The sequence below is a fragment of the Populus trichocarpa genome, chromosome 15 (genome assembly GCF_000002775.5).
Source record: "Populus trichocarpa isolate Nisqually-1 chromosome 15, P.trichocarpa_v4.1, whole genome shotgun sequence".
Taxonomy (NCBI): domain Eukaryota; kingdom Viridiplantae; phylum Streptophyta; class Magnoliopsida; order Malpighiales; family Salicaceae; genus Populus; species Populus trichocarpa.
In genome coordinates, this window is record NC_037299.2 from 12443622 (window position 1) to 12464190 (window position 20569).

The 20569-nt window shown below is 35.6% G+C and overlaps 3 protein-coding genes and 1 pseudogene across 4 annotated transcripts; 2 read left to right on the forward strand and 2 right to left on the reverse strand.

Moving 5' to 3' along the window:
* Positions 1-86: 86 nt before the first annotated feature.
* LOC7457578 (uncharacterized) lies at positions 87-7181 on the reverse strand. The gene is made up of 14 exons (XM_002322266.4): positions 7016-7181; positions 6793-6888; positions 6560-6626; positions 6358-6468; positions 5680-5875; positions 4540-4625; positions 3741-3936; positions 3262-3373; positions 2568-2695; positions 2197-2403; positions 1942-2051; positions 1430-1559; positions 1088-1237; positions 87-595 (listed from the first exon to the last, which is right to left on the reverse strand). The coding sequence occupies exons 2-14, from the start codon at positions 6881-6883 to the stop codon at positions 374-376; spliced, it is 1806 nt and encodes a 601-aa protein (XP_002322302.1). The 5' UTR covers positions 6884-6888; positions 7016-7181; the 3' UTR covers positions 87-373.
* Positions 7182-8249: 1068 nt separating this feature from the next.
* On the forward strand, positions 8250-9786 carry LOC18105865 (magnesium protoporphyrin IX methyltransferase, chloroplastic-like; annotated as a pseudogene).
* Positions 9787-9867: 81 nt separating this feature from the next.
* On the reverse strand, positions 9868-12268 carry LOC7456645 (trihelix transcription factor ASR3). Its single transcript, XM_024586174.2, has 2 exons — positions 11392-12268; positions 9868-10517 (listed from the first exon to the last, which is right to left on the reverse strand). The coding sequence occupies exons 1-2, from the start codon at positions 12125-12127 to the stop codon at positions 10225-10227; spliced, it is 1029 nt and encodes a 342-aa protein (XP_024441942.1). The 5' UTR covers positions 12128-12268; the 3' UTR covers positions 9868-10224.
* Positions 12269-14531: 2263 nt separating this feature from the next.
* Positions 14532-17638, forward strand: LOC7457580 (protein MHF1 homolog). Of its 2 annotated transcripts, none has more exons than XM_024586419.2 (6): positions 14532-14795; positions 15255-15380; positions 15492-15563; positions 16450-16530; positions 16844-16971; positions 17337-17638. In XM_024586419.2, the coding sequence occupies exons 2-6, from the start codon at positions 15272-15274 to the stop codon at positions 17400-17402; spliced, it is 456 nt and encodes a 151-aa protein (XP_024442187.2). In that variant the 5' UTR covers positions 14532-14795; positions 15255-15271; the 3' UTR covers positions 17403-17638. The 2 variants fall into 2 exon arrangements, 1 of the variants encoding a protein (XP_024442187.2); XR_002978118.2 differs by having other exon boundaries at positions 14536-14795; positions 16844-17042.
* The last annotated feature ends 2931 nt before the right edge of the window (positions 17639-20569 follow it).

The following is a 20569-nucleotide window of genomic DNA, read 5'->3' on the forward strand; positions in this document are numbered from 1 at the left end:
AATACAATCTTTCCAACTTATCCAAACACCTACAAGAAAGATCACATGAAGCAAATTTAGGCCTAGTACTAAAAGACAAGGCCCTCTTCCATCACCAACGTAAAATTTGGAATCTCATTTCAGAGCAAAATATTGAAGGCACAACCACCATGTTCAGCTAGTTTACGAGAGTTTGGAAATAAATAAGCAAAAAAAAAATTATCAATCCCAAAATTCAAAAGGAATTGTCAACAGGGAAATAAACTAAATACAACTAAAATCCCTCCAGCTGATCTGACTACGAAATGAATACACCCAGTGCCTCGAAAAGGAATCCCCCGCCTCTCTTTTGGTGGGGGAGGAGGTGTCTAATCAAACGCTTCATCAACAGAACTCATCGCCAGAGCCTACTTATGAAGCCCTTCTTGTCCTTCTTCATCCTGTTTTCTAGAGATGGGAAATCAATGCAGTTATAGGCAAGGTCTAGAACAATAGGATTTCGAGGTATTGATTGGAAAGCTGGAGGGAAGACTTCGATGCGCGGAACACTCTTGACATTTGGTTCCCCAACTGCTGACTCGTAGACATCAAGTTTCTCAAGGAGGAATTTCTCCACCTGATACATTCAAAGCAGCAAGTCAACCAAGATCAGACGTGCACAAGCAGGAGCTGAAGCGACTCCCTTTAATTATTCATAGGATGTAACAAACATTATGTAATGATCGCAGAAAAATAGAAGCACTAAAGTAAAAGAGAAGCTATAAGGCTAATAAGATGAACCCATATTAGAACAAACTAACTAATTAGAATTTATAATTTACTCATGACATTATATATCAACTTTAAAGTTGGTCAGGATAGCTTAAAAGTATCTGCAGAATATTAATGCAAAGCTTATATCAGAGAATCTGTCTATAGAAACCAACAAAGAACTCGGAGCGTCCTTGTCCGGTACCTCGCTAAGACGCAAAAATTGAGAAGTTGACATATAATGTTATATTACCCATCCTGTATGCCAGCTTACTCTCTTTTAGTAAACAATGAGGAATGGTGGTCCTCGTCTATTCTGTGAGAAGCAAAAGGGAAAAACAAAGCCCAGATGGTTTACCTTCTTGTCCACTCCGCTGAGTGATATCGTGGAAACTTTCTTTGAAAGATTCTCCGAAACCTTCTCATGCTCCATGATCCCAGTAGCATGCTCTATGCAACTGTTAGCTCTGCACTCGTTGTTTAGTGTTCTCAACTCTTTGATCGTTACCTGTTATACAAAATCATTAACAGTCCAAGACAAATATTTGGCATGTCATACAACTTGCATGTCATGAATCAAAATCACACCAAGAAAGCATCAACAAGAAAATGTTCCCTAGGGTACAAAGCAACTAAAAAAACCACAATATATGTAAAGGATTGCCCAAAGTTTTAGTCTCCTTTCTTTAGGCTACATCACCTCATCAGTGCTCGTCACAGTTTGGAATTTCTTTAGGGCATTCTCAGCAAGGGATCGAGCATGGCAGTATAATACATATGCTTCTGCTCGCTTTCCAGCTGAACTATATGATTTTGCCAAGTAGAAGCACCTGAAAATATTTCAGGAGATGAAAGATTAATAAAGATCCTAAACCTGGCAAGGATAAATTGATTGGCTCTTGGAGAACCAGCTTCAATTGTTTAATTCCGATAAGCAGGAATGTAACCGTTGATGTGCATTGTGAAGGGCATAATTAGGCAAGTACGTAAGAAAAGATCATTGGGAAAGCAAAGGATGATTAAAGTTGATGATATGGGAGGATAAGATATCTAGCCATCAAGTGATTTCTTGAATAGCACTTATAACACCCCCAAACACGAAAGGGATTGTCAAGAGATTCAACCAATCAAGAACTATCAATTGGGGAAAAATGTAAGTGAAGCAGCAAAAAAAATCAATCTAATGAATTGGTATAAATTTCAAATCCCAACCTTTGTGCTCGGAAAGCCGTACTTCGAAGATCACAGTCTTCAGTGAATTCTACTTCTTCAGGTTTTCGGTCTCTTCCAGAACTAACTAAATCAGAAAGGTCAGCTGTATTCTGTCAAACATGACATTAATAGAAACACAAGAAGTTAGTTATTTTGCTGAGATAGTGGCAAGTTTTGTATTCAGCAGTAGTTCAAATCATTCCTTTAAAAAGAAAATACATGTTGGAAACACATGCATAAGGAAAGATTGCTAACCTGTAATAAAAGATCATACAAGCGAACAAGCTCTTCTGGCTTGGTAACTTTCTCATTTTTGTCATCTCTGCGCCGGGTAAGTTTACTCTTGGCAATGCTAACCAACAACTGGTTACGCTCAATGGTACGCTGTCCTAGTACAGCACTAACAGCTTTATCAAGCCCATTTAATTCATCTTTGACACTGTCAGCATTACCAGCACTGACCTAAAAAATAGTGTACAAAAAGTTAATTATGGAGGATTGGAATATAAAATGAGTAACAAAACTACGACTATAAAAATATTTAAAAAAACAACCAAAATTATGATGGTACAAGCAGGAAAAAAGAAGGAAAATAATTAACAAGATTTCGCTGAACTTCCACACACCAAGTCACTGCGAATGAAGCTCCTAGCCTCGTGATATGCCGTGAAAATTTTGTCAAAGACAGCTAATTTTTTCTCAGCTGGGATTGAATCTGCTGTAGGACCATGCAAATCCTTCTCCAATTCTTGTGCTGAAATAATCATCAGACAAGAAACATAGTTTCAGGCTCTGTTAGAGGCATAAAAATAAGTGAGAGGGAAAATGGCCAGCAAATTATGAACATTCAATCTACTTCTTAATGAAATTGATGAAATCTAGGTATTGTAACATAGAGATCAATCTCTCAATAAACCTAAGAAAATTCTAATAATCCAACCTGCTAACAAGTCAGTACATTAATGCATCTCACTAGCAGAGAAGAAACTATTTGGCATATATTGCCATCACCCACGTTGAATCATACATTCCCATTCAAAGATACACATGAACAGAATATATCAATCAACAATCAGTTCATAAAATTTAGAGAGAACCAGTTTATAAAATTTAGATATGAGAATCATTAAAAACAAGGAGAAATAGCATAATGACCATCCTTGTAATTGTTCAAGAGCTGCTAAAAGAGAAGATTTCATAGCAGATATGGATTTTTGCTAAAAAAACAATTACAGGAGGTGATTACACACCCACCACAAATATAGTACTCCATGATAATATTCCAGCCTAAAGTTTTACTCATAGAAAGAAAATGTGAACCTTTTAAAATGGCAACCCGAGTTTTTGCATTTGAAATTGGAAATCTGTGACCAAGCCAATGAAACTCTGTCAGGGATGCAGCCTGTTGAGATCTTGCTTCAGCCATAGCAGCCTACAAAACAGCGCAGAGCATTCTTAAATGCAAGAATGAAAATAACAAAATAAATATTCATAATATATTCCTCAAATCAAACTATAGAATAGAGAAAAAAAGAGTTTAGAAATACAATAGCCACCGAGTAACATAATGTTCTAGACAGAATCCAATGCAGTCAGAATCACTCATGCGTATAATAAAGGCTAGATTTAAATTGGTCTAAAATAAACATTCTGGAATGTATTAACTTTTCAAATGAGAAGGCAACAGAATAAAAAAACAGACAACTACTGAAGACACTAAAAGTAGGAGAACAAAATACTGGAGACACAAAAAGAAACAGTAGGTCATGGACAAATTCTGATAAAAGATCAAATCTCACCTCCAATTTTGCTTTGAAAAGGTCTAGCGCAGGACCTTCCATCTCACCAATTTGTAAGAGCTCCGAAGTTTTCAGATTTGACTCGCCGATTTTGTGCCTGCAGTATCTAATACTAGGTTCCAGCTCCTCAACGCGCTCACGGCACAAAACTTGATTCTCTAAATCTCCATATTTCCCCAGTTCCTCATAAACCGCTCTATACAATATATTAAGCTAGTCAAGCACAATATTCAATATACAAGCCAAATACTTATTGACCAAGCACTGAATATATCTTTTTATACTTGGGATTTATTAGATGAGAGGAATTTGGTCTGAGAAAGTGATATTCCGTATCAAAATGTTAGCCTATGAAAGTGTCAATGTTTTAAGGGGACAGTAATCATTGCATCCACACTTACAAATTTAATAGTGATGTTTCAAATATTAACTTTCTGTTAGTTTAATTTTGATATCAAAAATGCACGACAGGCAATTTATCAAACAGACACAAACTCAATGTTAACTATTTGAAGTGGATAATCACTAATCATTCGCTATGGGAAAGATGAAATCAGGCAGGAGGAGAGACATAGCAGAATGGAGGGGGTACTGAACTCGAGTGCATGGAATTGTGTCTTTAGAGCATAGCTACCATGTACAAAACTCAAATCCCCTCAAGAACCAGCTTGGGAAGTGCCTGGCTGGCCAATGGCCCTTTTTTCAAGAAACATTTATTGACAGGGAGAAACACCGGAAACACTATTAAAATGTGAAAACAGTAGTGATAATGATTTAATATGATAAAGATGAGAATAACCTGGAACTTATGAAATTCTTCAACGCAGTGTCCCAATTCCGATCTTGTTCAAACAACAGAAGCCCATTCATATATGATGCATAGGCCTACAAATCAGGCATCAAAGCATTGTTAATTGAGAATGAAAGAGCCATCTCAATATGAACTAAATTAGAGGAATGCTCCTCAACAGGCAGTACATAGAGTAGTTATTAGCAAAACACAGAATCCAAAGCAACTTGGTGCAGTTAAGTTATCAAGAAAATGATCAAAATATCTAAAGGTAGATTATGATAGATGACAGAACATATGCATAGACTCCAGTCTTGTATGTATGATCACATCCATGCTTTTGCATCCTCAATCCTCAAAACAAGATATTCTTGAGACAAAACAGAAGAGCAAATTCTGTGGTCTTTAGTGCCAATGCATGAGATAAGAACTATAAGATCTCATTTATAATTAAAAGACCTACAAAGCTACATCCATTACTTTTTAAATATTTGAATTCACATAAGCAACATGTTAATAGCTAGATAACATGTGTATAATCCCATAGGCACATTTAGCATACTCTAGTTTAGATAATAGGCCAAACTATGCAAACAGGTACAAAAGAATGGCGACGAGATCTGCCTTATCTTCATTTCCCATTCCCGGCAAAACCCAATCTTTCGAAGTTGCCATTGAAGCCAGCACTGGTGAATTCAATTCAAATAGCATTGAACTCAATGGATTCTTTCATAAACAATGCAATGCAACAGTGTAATGATTCTGTAGCGATCTAATACAAGCTCTAGTTGAATCTCATCTCACCAATGCAAAACAGCAATGTTTATTATATGTTAAGCTTTTAGCTTCAAAGGCTGAAAAACATTTTCCCAAATGACTTGTTTGCAAGATAAGAAATAGAATTCCAAATGAATTAAGAACAAGAGCAAGGAAAAATTGCTTTGACCATGATCTATGGTCATGCTCACCACCACTAAGAACAAACTTGACAGGGAAGTTCATCCAATTCTTTGTGCAAGAATTAGAGCAAAACTTCTTGCTGATGCAATCAATACACAAGTAGACACAATCTGCACTAACTTTTATTTGAATAATTATTAGGAGGTATCAAAGCAATATGACTTGAGATGACTAAAATCATAGACACACCTCCGCTTCCAAAGATGTTCTGGAATCTCCCTTGGCAGCACATAATCCTGAAAATAAATCAGCCCATTTTACTGCCTTCCTCAGTCTCCCAATCAAATAAATACGTTGCTTGGCATTTGGGCCATCTAGAAGCTGTCTTTTCTCCATAGCATGGCTCCATGCTCTCTCTGCCGTATAAAGAACCATATGCAGATACCTGTTCTTCTTCAAACAAGATAGATTATAATCTTGACAGACTATGAAACAGAAATATCATTTTCAATCTCTCATTTATATAATGTTTGCTAATCCACGAAGATAAAGAAACCTCAAAAACAATGTAACCAGTGGACGCTCGAAATAGTTAATAAAGCAACACAACTACCACTATCCCCAACACAGGATGCTCAAAACCGACTCTTGCAACAAAATTAGGCTACCAAATGTACTCTGTGACAGAATTGTTATCATTTGTTTCATAAATTCTAATTCTTACTTGATCAAAATGATCCCAGCCCATTTCTCTACATTATCCCCTCACTATCTATACTTACAGAAACAAAGTGCATGTTGCATTAAATTAAGGAAAAAACAACAATACAGGATTAAATGAACAGTGCTGATTTCTATAAGCTATACATATCAACAAAAATAGTGTGCAAAACAAATAAGAAAAAAGCTATAATCAACAAGACACACCTCACTTCCGTAACAGTGGACTCATTTATAGCTCTACGCGTATATTTACCGCGGCCATGAGTAAACTTCAACGATTTATATAACCTCCTTAACCGTGCAGTACAATACCTCCTATACATCCAATAAAATTCAACCAGTTAAACAATCAAATCAAAATTCCTTAACAAACAACCAGCAGAGTCTAAAAGCTAAATTCACATACCGATAACGAGCATAATCCCCATGCCTCAATCCATGCTGCATTTGCGCAGATTTCAGCAATTGCAAAACTAATAACCAGAACACAATTAGCAAAATAATAAATTAAATAATTTCACTCAATTTAAGCTTAGTTCAGTTAATTTTTTTGTTTAATTTAAAATGGAAAATGAGATTGCATGTTCATTTGGTTGATAAAATAACAAAGACAGTGGAGATTTAAGAAAAAATAATAACCGTTGATTGAGTATCTCGGATTGATCTGATCAGAATTATTGGATTTCGGACCGTCGACTTCCATTGCGATCGCTTCATTCTCTTTCCCCATGATTCCTTCAAGCAAACAAAAACGAATCACAACAATCAAAGAAAAAAAAAGGTGTCATAACTAGATCCGGAAATTGGCGATAGAATTTAAATAAAAGAAGGCGCGGTGGAGGGGGAGTTGAAGAGGTGCTACCTTGCGGTGGTGGTAGTGGCGCCGCCTGCTGCTTGGCGGTGGTGGGTAAAATGGTTTCAGTTTGGTTTTTAACGAGCACTGTTTTTTGAGTGTTTGGTGTTGTGTGGGGTTTTGGGGTTTTCTATTGTTTTGTTGAGTAGAACAAAACGGTCCGGATCTTTGTTCGGTCGGGTCGGGTTTTTTAAAATTTTCTCAATATCATTCAAAAAACAATCTGATTACCAGTTTTAAATGGGATGGTAATTATTTTTCCATTTTTCTTTGACTTTGTCTTATTATTCTCTAATTTTTCCTTTTAAACATTTCCATGATAAATTGGAAAATTTTTATTGGTGTAATAAAAAAAATAGATGTAAATTTAAGAAGAATACTTCAATTAAGAAAATCTTAATAAGTTATTGCCCAAAGAATCATGAAAGGTAATGCAATTTAAGGAAAAACACGTATCCATGTGCATGAAAGGGTAGCAAGCTGACTTCTTTCGTTTTGTCTGATTTTTTTTAATTGAATGTTTTTTAATTATAATTTATAATTTTTTTATTTTTATATAAGGCTATTTTATTTTTATAATTTGGATCACGAGTTTGATAAGTTAATCTATGTTGATTTAATTTTTTATATATATATTTTAACTTAATATTTTTATTTTTATCATTTACTATTTAGTTGATTAGAAATTAACTTTTATAATTTATTTTGAATTTTTTTCTATAAAATTATCATGGTCTCACGAAGCGAGTTGTAGATTTAACAAGTTAATATGAATTAATTTAATATATTATTGTTTTAATATTTTAAAATATATATAATTTAATATATTACTGTATCAATATTTAAAAATAATATCATTTGATATATATTATATTTAGAGCTCATAGTTAAATTTTTTTTATAAAAAAATATATTTAAATATTTTTATAAAATTAAAAAATAATAATTTAGCTCGCATCGCAGCTCGAGGAATGGTTTCTTTTAATACGTACCATCATCCTTTTCTCATGCCCCTCGTATATATAAAGGGGAGAAAAGAAAATCACATTAAAGTCAGTATCTCAACCCATCTTTTTTATAAAAAAAAACAAAATTAATGTTGGTATTACTAATTAACTAAACCCATTTTTTAACAACTAATTAAAACACGCTAAACAAATACACACACCCAAACTCAAAAGTGGGCCAAAAAAATCAAGCCTAGATAACTTTTCTTATCCGCAAGATATAACAAAATATTAAAAATCATCACAACCCAAACCCAAACCCAAACTCAATCTCCACGTACGAACCAACCCTCTCCTCGCCGGCCGGAAAATTTGAAAAAGCCCAAAATCCAAAAATAAAAATATTAAAATGGCATTTACATCCTCAATATTCTCTCCCATTCCCTTAAACAACCAGAGAATATACTCTCCGAGTTTCCATAAACCAAAACTACTTAGAACCACCGTCACCGCCGCCTCACTTCCGCCTCAATCGCCGCCGAAATCGACGGATCCACCTTGGCCGTCATCGGGGGCGGGTCGGTGGCTGCATTGGCTGCCGCCATATCACTCAAAGACCCCGAACGGCGGCGGCGCCCCCAGGCGGAGGAGGTGGGCGGCTGAGACAAGGAGGTGGTGAGGGAGTACTTCAACAATTTTGGGTTTCAACGGTGGAGGAAGATACATGGAGAGACTGACGATGTTAATAGAGTGCAGATGGATATTAGGCATGATCATTCAAAGACTGTTGAGAATGTGCTGAAGATGTTGAAGGACGAAGGGTCGTTGGAGGGTGTTAGTGTGTGTGATGCTGGGTGTGGTACTGGGAGTTTGGCTATACCCCTGGCGAAAGAAAAAGAGCCGCCGCCGCCGCCACTAGCTCACCTGTTTCTCGGCCTCAGCCACCATAGCAGCAGAATGATGAGGACGGTTGAGGGTGTGGCGACTGTGCAATCATGGCTGCCACACTTGCACATGCGCGGTTGTGAATGGACAGTGGGCACAACATGGCGGTCTGAAGTATTTGTGACCATTTCGTTAAGAATCATGAGTCGGATTCTTGAATGGCATAAAATTATTTGGTAACGTGCATTGATTAATTCCTGAAGAAGTTATTGAAACCTAACTTGGTTTCCAATTTTGTGCAGGCAAAAGAGCAGCTTCAAGCAGGAAGTGAAAATGTAGTGCCTGTGATGCCAAAATTTGAAGTGAAGGATTTAAAGAGTTTAGATGGGAAGTATGACACAGTGGTCTGTCTAGATGTTCTGATTATCTGATACATTACCCACAAAGTAAAGCAGATGGGATGATTGCTCATCTCGCATCATTGGCTGAGAATCGACTACTTTTGAGCTTTGCGCCAAAGACATTTTATTATGATCTATTAAAGAGAGTAGGGGAGTTGTTTCCTGGGCCTTCAAAGGCAACAAGAGCTTATCTACATGCAGAGGCAGATGTAGAGTGGGCATTGAAGAAGGTTGGGTGGAAAATAAGGAAGAGAGGCCTGATCACTACCCAGTTCTACTTTGCTAGGCTCGTCGAAGCTGTTCCTGTGCAAATGGAATAGAGGTTAGGTTTGAAACTTGGCATTATTGCGCTTGCTCTGTTGCAAGAAATGGTTAGGGTGTTTGTTATTAATTTGTAGAGCCTTGAATTTTCTCTCTATGTTGTCATTATACTCCTTTACTGTTATGTATTTCAAGTGTGTACTAGATGACCGTGCATCTAACATTTGATACAGCTAGCAAAATTTTGCTGTTCATCTAAAATATCCTTTAATTGTTCATGTGATCATATGGTGACACCAATTTGCTACTTTAGGAAAAGCTGTTGATCCTTTTTCCTTTCAGCTTTTTGTTTGCTTCTCTGTGTGCAATATGTCCATTTTACATGTTTCATTTCAGTAAACTAGATGATAAGAGAGTGACTAGCATTGCAGTTTTTAGGCCTTTGAGGTTCTTAAACAGATATGTACTGCAACCTGTTGATCTTTTTTGTCCTTTCTAAATTTAAAAGCACTTATCAAGCAAATTTTCATGCTCGAAGATGAATTGATGTTGAAATTTAAGCAGAGCAGAATTTTTCAATAAAAAAAATATGATGTCTGATGCAAGTCACATCGATTATTTTCATAAGGAAGAAACTGGAGCAAAACCCAGGCTAACACATGTCATAATGCTCAACTACAATGTAGGAAGCTTCACAAACATCTCTTTGTTTTGAACCATTAGCTTATAACTTATCAGCAATTTTTACTATAGCATCTGTGAGCTTATTGAGAGCTCTGACTAAGCTGTCATTATGGTCCTTCCTTTGCTCTCTATCCAGCTGACAATTAATATTTTGAGCTTTTAGTTGGGAATTCAGCATGCTCATGTTCCTCCCTAAAACTTTGATCAATCTATCCTCAAGATCAGGGTCCTCACTTTCATCTGATGATAAGCGCCTCTTCTTCCCCTCCCTAGACATCGATCCTTTCCTTGTTTTAGTTCCTAGATTTTGTTTTTTGGTTGTACCTGCACGCACTGCACAAGAAAATCATTTCGTGACCAACAAAAAAGCATTAAGATTGAATTCTATTGTACACTTTTAATATTGAATATGGTCTCAGAAACAAGAATGATGTATGACTATGATAATAGCCTAATAGATAATTTGCACAGAACATAACATAAATCTGCTTCCGCAATCTAACATTAATACATTACACAAACATAGCAGGCTAGTCTTTGTTAAGATAGTTACAGTTTTGAGCATGTCAAGATATAATTCAGTATGTAGCATAAGCAGAGAAAAGTCTTGAAGAGAAAATTGGACAGAGAATGAGAACTTAGTGGATATCTTTTAATATAACAGTTGACTCAAAATGGTTATATTTTAGGTTGGAACTTGATTGTGAGTGATTTATGGATATTCAATTTGCAAATATGGAAACTTTCAGACTTAAGTAAACTACCAGGGGAGGATTAGAACGAGGCTGTGACACATAATACATGTGAAAATATTTTTACCTGTTAAGCAGTTCTGTGATTGGAAATACAGATTGGGCAATCAGAAGATAAATTTAATTGAAAGCCCTGCTGATTGACTTTTTTTTATAGTGAAACCGAGTCCTTTACCTTAAACATTGGTAACCACACTAGGCAAAGGCCTAGGAGTCAATCGAGAGGAATTGTTTTGGGAATTTCAAGTGTGAGTTGTTTCCTATATTGAGGTCCAAGAATTAGAGAATTTAAGAAGTGATCATATTTAGCAGATTTTCCCGTTACCTGAGTTAAGAGTACCCCAAGCCCCTAGCAGAATTCCATGCAAAACATCCATACCAAATTGACATTGATTGAGGTACAAAAAGGAGCAAAACTGTATTCTGTAATTCACCTTGCAACACAATTTCTCTACCTGATGATATGGGCAATGGATTAGCCCGTGTCTTTCTGAGATTCCCAGTTGCTGTAGTTTCCTTCTTGGAGCTCCAGTAAGTTTTGTCCTGTCCAGGTTGTTCCCATTCCAGAAATAAACCATCTTCTGCTCTAGCACATTGACTGCTATCAAGATTTGCCTCGGTGTATTCATGTTCCTCCTCCTCTTCCTCCGCTGTTGCTGCCTCGTCTCTATCAATGCAATCCATTTGTTTCTTGAAAGTGATTTGTGACAATGGAATTGCATCAGTAGTGATCACCCTCCCATCCAAGACATAGTAAACTTCCTTGTCAAAGAAACTGGGCAATTTCCTTTCTCTCCTCAACTCATTCCTCATCATCCAAAATGATTCAGTCTCGTTCATCTGCTGAGACTCCCATGTTTTTATCTTCTTAAAATCACATAACATGTTTCCCCATCTTTTCCGGCATTGAACAGGTCCTCGGTTCACACCGTGCTGACTACAATATGATGAAACTGAATCCCACTTGGATTCAATCTGATCTGATCCCAAGGCTGAAGTGGATCTGCGACTCCATTGAAATCGGTTCTCTACAACCTTCTTGCTCTCAATGAGGACAAAAGTTTCTTGCCTAGTCCATCGAGGATGTCTTGTTTTAGTTTTGTCATCCACATCTAGTGCTTGTTCTTTACGAACTCCGTTGGGTCTAGACAATTCCTGTGTTTCTTGTCCATCATTTGACTCTGACACCATGACAAATGGACTGTGTATGACAGTAAGTAAAGCTCAAAATGTCTGAATGGTCTTAAATCAAAGGACCATTCAACTTGCTGCCTGAGGTAGGAGAGGAGAGAAGGATGTACTTCCTGTGTCTGGATAGTATCATGTATGTGGTATGGATTAGTGCCTTATTTCTAAGGATAAACCCTGAACAGTTTCATATCTTTTTCCATCTAATCAATTTTCTACTATAAAGGGAACCTCACCCACCCCCAAGTATTTCAGTGTTTAATAGGATACTTTCTTTGGTTTGGATACCCTAAATTAGCATCCTTATCTCTCCTAATTCAAAACATAAAGGCTAATCCCTGGCATTATGGTCAGTGGAGGCCCTAATAGTCAGTGTTGTTTTTTAAGATTCTACCAGAAATGGAGATACTCTTGCCTAATAGGGATGTCACCTTCTTGTTTTGTCACGGAAAGTTCGAAGGGCATCCAGTTTCTGTTTAGCAATACCATAACATTGTGTGTCCTTGTATTTACACCTCTCTTTGAGTGGCTTGCATGTGTGCGTGTGTACACGTGTGCGCTATTTTGCATGTGTGTCTGTGTCTGCGCGCGCACACTTGCACGCTCTTTCAATGGTTTGTTCATAGTTGAAGGTGAGTTAAAATATGGGAAAACTTTCTTTGCAGTTGGAGGCTAGCCTCAGTACCATATCCTGGCACAGGTTGGCCCCGTCACGGTCTCCGTCTTATGGGAGGCAGATATTGGTAAGGCAATCCCGGAGCCTGAGATACTTCAGGGAGTGCATTTTTCAAAACAAGTTTTTATGGAAATTTTCATTTACAGCGAGTTCTTAACTTTGTATATGCAGCATAATCAACTTTGGTGTTTAATATCTGACCGTTTCCAGTAGTTTTTTTTTATTATTGTTTTGAATGCAATATTTTTCATGCGTTACTTCAAATTTGCAGAACTTTTGCTGTATCCATGGGGGAGTCATTTGTGTCTATAGCACCCTATGGTTAATTATACTACCATACAAGGAAAAGGGGCTGTTTAAAACTCCGTTGATTACCAGATCAAAGAAATCCACCCATCCCATGTTTTTCACTGCATACAGTCTGGACAAAAAAATCATGATTGATAAACGCATTGATTCACCAGGATTCAGGTGCTCTCACGTCCAAAATCCTACTTCATTAGGGGTGCCAAGCTAAATTTGGTCGTTTCCATTTATAATTTGAGTTATGAAGAAATTCCCTGTAGGCACAGGGTATAAAAAGCTTGTATATACGGTTGGCTGATCAATTTCTTGCAATGTACTTACCTTGTGTAGGAAGAAATTCATTACAGGAAAACAAAACGCATACATCTTTTTATCTTTTCCTGCACTGCAAATAATTCTGTGACATCGGAAGCTATCAAGAAGGTACCCTCTTTTAGGAGAAAATGAACTTTATAATCAAGATGCCAACGCAAATGCCAAAATGAACTTCTTAATTTAAACCTTTTTCAATTGCACAATTTTTTTTTGGTAATTTATGTGAAAGTAGGGTATCAATGGTGTAGTCTTGAAGTGAGCTCTGCCTTAGGTGTGTTTGGCTGGATGGTTTAACCTGTTTTTAGTTAGAAGTTGAATTTATTTTATTTATAATTATTTTTTTATGTTTTCGGGTCGTTTTAATATAGTAGTGTAAAAAATAATTTTAAAAAATAAAAAAAATATATTATTTTAATATATTTTCGAGTAAAAAATATTTTAAAATGTAAAACACTCTCAATTTTAATCGCTAACACTCTCTCACCCTTTAATTGCTTGAGAGTGAGAAGGGTGAATATTGGATGATGGAAAATTGATTTTTCTATCTTGGAATGTTTAGAGAATAATTATGGCTCCATATATCTTCTTAATTTCAAAAGATTTTCTTTAATGACTTTACTGTTTTATCTTAATATTGATTAAACTTTAAATAAGCTATATTTCTTCTTTCTCTTCTTTTTTTCTCATATGCTGTGAAAGAACATACACTCAACAAAAAAAAAATTAAAATAAAATTATCTTTTTTTCTTTTTTTCCCGATCAGGTAACCATCTAAATCTTCAAAATTGAGGAATTGAAGAGCACTGTTAACCAGTGGCTACATTCTCGTGTGCAAGAATTCTATTTTTTTAAAAAAAAAAAAAAAGTTAGGTGCTAAAATATCCCAAATCTCAAGGAATAATTTAAAAAAAATACTAAAACGTCAAATGGTTAATTAAAAATTAAAAAACTTACCTCAAACTTCAAGTGATTAATTAATCATTTTTTCCCATTAACAGGTCCTTTAAATCTACTCAATTTTAAAATGTCAAATACTTCTTCATTAAAACTCGGGTACTTAAATGAAAACAAATGTAAAGTACAAGTAGTTATTTGACAAAATATGAAAATATCGAGGAGGTAAATTGTAATTAACTTTTACATAACCCGATGAAGCTGATGACATGGCTTGTGAAGTAGTCCAGGTCATCAACTGAATTAACTAATACCAAGGGGAAACCGTTAAAAGGAGAAAGGCAGCCCCCAACTCCCTCCCTCCCTCCCTCCCTCCCTGTCTCAAGGATCTCCCATCCCCCTCTCTTCTCTCTGCAACTAATTAGGGTTTAAAGTCACTCAAATAATCACAAGTATCGTGGTTTTTCTATCAACGTCAAGGTTAGTCAGTTTATACTCTTGACGTCTCAAATGCATCGTATGTTATTGATAATGTACGTAATGTGTTTGTAAGAAGTCCTCAAAGAAGAATTTTTATAGGTTATTTGGAGTGATATTAACCCATTTCATTATCTTTTTTAAAAATTTTCTTCAAAAAGTGATGAATTGGATTTTGGTGACTTGGTATTTTTTATTGGGTGTTTCCTGAATTTAGAATCTTTTTGGTAACTGTTGTTTCGCGTGGGTCATATCATATATTGTGAGTAATGTAGTCAATCTGTTCGTAAAAGTTCATTGTAGAAGGTCATTATTTATTGTTTGAAACTAACACATTTGATACATTCCTGTAATCTTGCTATTGAAGGTTTTTTTCAGAATTTTGCTGCTTGATTGGGTGTCTTGTGTGTTTAGAACTCTTTGGTCATTGTTAGAAGTTTTTAACTTTTGCACATTTTGTAGTAATTCCGAAGTTTAGCATGGAAGGGGGGAATGGAAACGAGGTAGAAAGAGAAGAAGATGATTCCGTGAGCGATATTCTTCAAGACCGATTTAGACTCTCAGCCATATCCATTGCCGAGAATGAAGGTTCAGTTTGTCAACGCGACACTCTTTGCACTGCTGCTTGGTTGCTTATGTATTAAATGGGTTTTATTTCTTAGTCCAGTTTTAACGGTTGTGAACATGCCCTTTGAGCAGCTAAGAAAAATGGCGTGGAGATATCTGAACCAATAACTTCTTGCATTGCTGATTTGGCCCTTAATTATACAGGTAACAGACTAAAGTTGCACCCAATTTCTATTGCTTAGTTTTGTAGGGCTTGTTTCTATTGCTATCCATTTGAGAACAGTTCATATTGGTGTGTTTCTGATTTATTAGCATTTCACAAGACCTGCAAATCTTTAGCCCATGCAGTTAGCAGAATTTAAGCAATGTTTTGAGTATGGTATGGTATGTCTTTACAGCGATGCATTTTTAAATTTAGCTAGATGTACAGTACTTGGTTTTGTCAGAGCCATCAAGTTCCCCAGTGTTTGTTCAATCCAAGCATTGCACCAAACTTGACAGAATAGCTGATTATTATGCATATGTGACAAAGCTGATTTTATGGTGATTTATTTACCGCAGTGCATCATCCCCAACACTGTCATTTAGCACACTGTACTGTAATATGTCTGATGATTACGTTCCTCTTTGGGTCATACCTGCACTAGCATGGACCGAGTTAATGCTGATTTTTGTTGGTGCAACTATGAAATGATGGTTGCACACTTATGGGGAACAGGCATCCTTCTACCTGATTCTTTTGAGCTTAGTTTGACAGAGGCTTGGTCAAGCTGACGAGTAACCGTGCATTCTTGTGATGTTAACTAACTGAGTTGGGAGGTTTAATGCTGCTCATTGCATATTGTCTTCTAATTCCTTGTATAATTCTTCAGTGGCAGGTCAAACTCTACTAACTGATTCGTAATGGAACTTGCCATAAGGAAAAACCACTAATAAACAATCGTTCCTAAGCAGAATTATGCATTTTATGAATACAATTCCTTATGATGCTTCCTTGGAAAAAATTCTAAGCTGATGGAGAAGTTTTATTTGTTCATTGTTAGATAAATCTTGATTAAACTAATGAAGTGGGTGCTCTTTTGAAAATCAGAACAACTTGCGAAGGAACTTGAGGCATTTGCACAGCATGCCGGTCGTAAATCTGTCAACATGGAAGATGTCATACTTTCTGGTGAGTTTTGTGACTCCTCGGGCTTGACTGTGCTGTTAGTCTATGAAAAAGAATGACATTGTTGTTGTTTTCTGTTTTTTTTCTCTTTTGTTGTTCGAGTACTTTTAATATTGGATTTACGTATACTTGCTATGAATCTTCTAGCAATTATTATTATGATGCAAGTGGTATTTTTGCTCTTTTCTCACACTTCTGCCAAAAGATCTCAAATACAGTGAGAAGGAAAGGTGTCCCTTTTTTCCGTTTAAAATGTGAGAAAAAATCATTAGTATCCTCATTCTAATGTTCTGCATTTATTTTGTCTTGGTTTCAGCTCACAGAAATGAACATCTTACCGCCTTATTGAGGTCATTTTGCAATGATCTGAAAGAAAAAGAGCCCCAATCTGAGAGAAAGCGGAGGAAAACATCAAAAAAGGAAGATAAAGCCACTACAAGTGCTGTAAATATTCCTGATATTTAACAATTGCACATCTCGATTTTTGGGAGAATCATGTCTAGTGCATTGTAATTGTATGTACACAGAAAGATGATTTCTATAATTAGGACTGGATGTAATGTTAATTGTTCAAGCTCTTTGCAATATGATGAAATTTCTAATGATCCTCCCTCTACTTGCTGCTGTTACCAAATACTCCTCCACTTCAAGTGCTTTTCACTACTCGTTTTCTACTTTGCTTGCACTGTCTATATGCTTATTATAACTCTCTACATGGATGGACAAGATATGATTAACATTTTATTTTACAAGAATGTCATGTCAGATTTGCATATATACCGTCTCACATCCTTTTGCTGACTTCCCAGGTGGAAAACCAAACTAAGCAAAAAGAAGTCTCCAAAAAGACCGCTGATTCTGGTCTTTATCTATAGTCCGCGCGCGGCAATCATTATTCTCAGTTGATTGTATCTGCCTGCTGCTGTGGTGTTGAGATGTGGCCACAGCTGACCTCCAATATTGAATCAATTTCCTCCTTTTTAATGTGAAGCTCGACCCTGTTCCAAAATATTACATGGGAAATTTTTCGAAGTTTCTGATTTTGTTTTATGGAGTCGGCCAAACGCTTACAAGAATACTCATATATACATTCTCTCTCACTTTCTTTGCATCCTCATGCATTTTTTTTCCTTCTATATTTTTATTAATTTAAACATCAAACATTCTTTTATTCTGACAAGAGACTTGTATTATTGCAAGAAACACCAATTACTCAAAAGATATTGGATAGAATTGAACGATCGGCCCTCTCTATTCATGAGCAAAAGCCCATATTGTTGCTCGCACTCACAGTGGGCTGTGCCCATCCCGAAATAATCTGGCTTGCCAGACATTACTTGGGTGTCCATGCCATGCACTCTCTGTCTTCCATGGGCAAGGACACCCCAAAATTTCCTCGTGAAGATGCCTAAAAATCTAATCTTTGGTTACGAGGCTGAGGGGTCATGTCATTTATCATCATACAAAGCCAAGAAAACGACCATTACCAGGGAATATTCTAATTTCTACATTGAATTGGTCCTCTAACCACTGGCCACTGACCACTGACCACTGACCAACCAGCTACTGGCTCATTTCCATTTTATTTTTTTCTTTAGCTAGCCTTTGAGAAACGTGTAAAAAGGGCAATGATTGTGCAGTTAAATTTGCAAATTTCTTTCTTTTTTTCTTGAGTCTTGCTTTTCACTAACTCCAACGACAAAGGCGGGAATTCATTTTCAAGCCCTCGTTTTCAAAAAATGCACTTAAGTTAGCAGACTTTTACATTACAAAACAAAAACTTTGAAATTAAACCAAAGGTAGATGGATGACGTAATTTGTGAGGGAGGGTCATAGCATACTTTTTGCAGAATCTTTAAGCTAGTCCAGTAGCAATTGCAGAAGAGTCAGAGCAGAGAGAGAGAGAGAGAGAGAGAGATTTCGCTTTCAGTGTTCAGTTTCAAATACTGTATTCGATCAAAATATTGCTAGGATTTTTTATTTTCTTCGTACAGTTACAAAATTAATGATTAACGGATTATAAGAATCACAATGGAATGAATTTAGCGTCCCCTCTCACGAACAGTGTTATATGACCCCGCTAGCCTAACCGGTCATTTTAGCAACTCCCTCGGGCTTGACTGGAGTTAAATTAATAAAAAAAACTTAAATTTTTATAATAAATAATGCTATTTAAAAAAATATATCATTTCGGGTTATATTTATATATTAAAAAAAGAAACTTAAATAAAAATAACATTGTGTCATGTTTTTTGTTTTAAAAAAAAACAAAACTTGAATGAACTCTCATCCAACATGTAACTCACCCAACCCGCTACTCTAACCTTAATCACGGTAAGGACAATTTCTTGTTCCACTTGTGTATACACACACGAATTGTAAAACGAAGGAGTAAATTAATACTTAATACTTGAATTTTAAACTAAGATATAACTCAGCCCTTCATGTTTGAAAATATATATATATATATATATATATATATATATATATATATATATATGTTAATCCTGGACTCTTGTTAACCTTTGATTTTATAAAATAAATACTGATTTTATATCATTAAATTTTAAATTTTAGATATGAGAAAAAAAAAAAAAAACAGTCAATGATCTGACAAGACAATGACCAGCAAGAGTTAAGAGATTAAATTATAAGTTTTTCAAAATAAAAAATTAAGTTAAAACTGCGCTCAAAACCTAGGGTTTAACCATTAATTTACTGGAAATGGGGACAAGTTGTAGAGTGTGTTTTTTTTAATTTAAACTGTACTTTTAAAAAAAATTAAAATTTTTAATTATTTTAACATACTAATATTAAAAATAAATTTTAAAAAAAATATTTATATATTTCTGAAAAAAAAACCACTTTAAAAACTAAATTGCTATCATCATTCCAAACATTATCGAAATTGTTTAGCTATTGGCTACTTTACACGCGCATGAAAATGAAGTGGGGCCGGGTCACTAGTTTCTCTTCTTACCCGACCAATCATGATACAAGAATTTCTCTCTCCTCTTTTTTTCATTACACAACACAAAAGGAACAGTTGAGAAGTTGTCTCTGTTGACTTCGGGCCCCCGTCACTGAATCTCCATCATCATTTACAGACTACAGCCACATGGACAAGGTGTGCTTGGACACTGTCAAAGTGCGAGCAGTGAGCTATGGTAATGGAACCTCTTGTCCGATCCCTATCAAGTTGGCGCCCATGTGAGCTTTGGTTAAATGTTGTTTACAACTTTACACGGAGATCCCAGCAATGCTGGAGCATGAAAAACCCCAAAAAAACCTAATTTTTTAATTTTTTTTATTAAAAGCATTTATTTAGTTATCACACACTGTAATTTTAAGTCTTGCTGAAAAAAAAAATATATATATATATATATATATATATAGTTTATAGTTTTTTTAAACCTAGAATTTCTTTTAGAAAGCTATTAATGCATGCATGTATGGTGTGCTTTGTTTCAATCATATTTTTGTATAAAAAAATCAAATAATCATACCATTTAATCTACTCCTATTCTTTAATATTCATAAGTCCAGGGGCGGAGCAAGAAAAAATAGTTAGGAGGGGCCAAATTATAAATTAGAGAGGCAAAGAAAAAAATTCAGCTATTTTTATTAAAATTATAAATATTTATAAGGGAGGGGCATTTTCTTGCAGGGCCCCAGCTCCTGCCAGCCCCCTCTCCCTCCGCCACTGCATAAGTCCATTTCTTTTTTGCATGATAAAATATTATTACACAGTTATCATTGCGATTGATTTTTAAAGTATTTTTTTATTTATAAATAAATTAAAATAATATTTTTTTATTTTTTAAAATTTACTTTAATATCAATACATCAACATAATTTAAAAATATTAATAAAATATTAATAAATAGCACACCAAGCAAAAAGGGATTTTCTTTAAAACGGAAGTTAAAAAGCTGCTGCTAATCAGAGCCTTCGTGTTCAGGCTTCTGTTTCACCTTTTTGTGCTGGACGTTCAAGTACAAGCTCCAGGCCCACTATACTAAAACAAAATTTCGAATAAAGC

What these genes read in the sequence shown, in the direction of transcription:
- LOC7456645 (XM_024586174.2), bottom strand. Translation starts at nt 12,127, where the DNA reads ATGGTGTCAGAGTCAAATGATGGACAAGAAACACAGGAATTGTCTAGA. An exon ending in TCCATTGCCCATATCATCAG is followed by an intron (nt 10,518 to 11,391) that starts GTAGAGAAATTG and finishes TTTCTTGTGCAG; the next exon opens with TGCGTGCAGGTACAACCAAA.
- LOC7457580 (XM_024586419.2), top strand. Translation starts at nt 15,272, where the DNA reads ATGGAAGGGGGGAATGGAAACGAGGTAGAAAGAGAAGAAGATGATTCC. An exon ending in TTTGGCCCTTAATTATACAG is followed by an intron (nt 15,564 to 16,449) that starts GTAACAGACTAA and finishes TTTGAAAATCAG; the next exon opens with AACAACTTGCGAAGGAACTT. An exon ending in ATAAAGCCACTACAAGTGCT is followed by an intron (nt 16,972 to 17,336) that starts GTAAATATTCCT and finishes CTGACTTCCCAG; the next exon opens with GTGGAAAACCAAACTAAGCA.
- LOC7457578 (XM_002322266.4), bottom strand. Translation starts at nt 6,883, where the DNA reads ATGGGGAAAGAGAATGAAGCGATCGCAATGGAAGTCGACGGTCCGAAA. An exon ending in TCCACTGTTACGGAAGTGAG is followed by an intron (nt 5,876 to 6,357) that starts GTGTGTCTTGTT and finishes GAAGAAGAACAG; the next exon opens with GTATCTGCATATGGTTCTTT. An exon ending in TTTTCAAAGCAAAATTGGAG is followed by an intron (nt 3,374 to 3,740) that starts GTGAGATTTGAT and finishes GCTGTTTTGTAG; the next exon opens with GCTGCTATGGCTGAAGCAAG.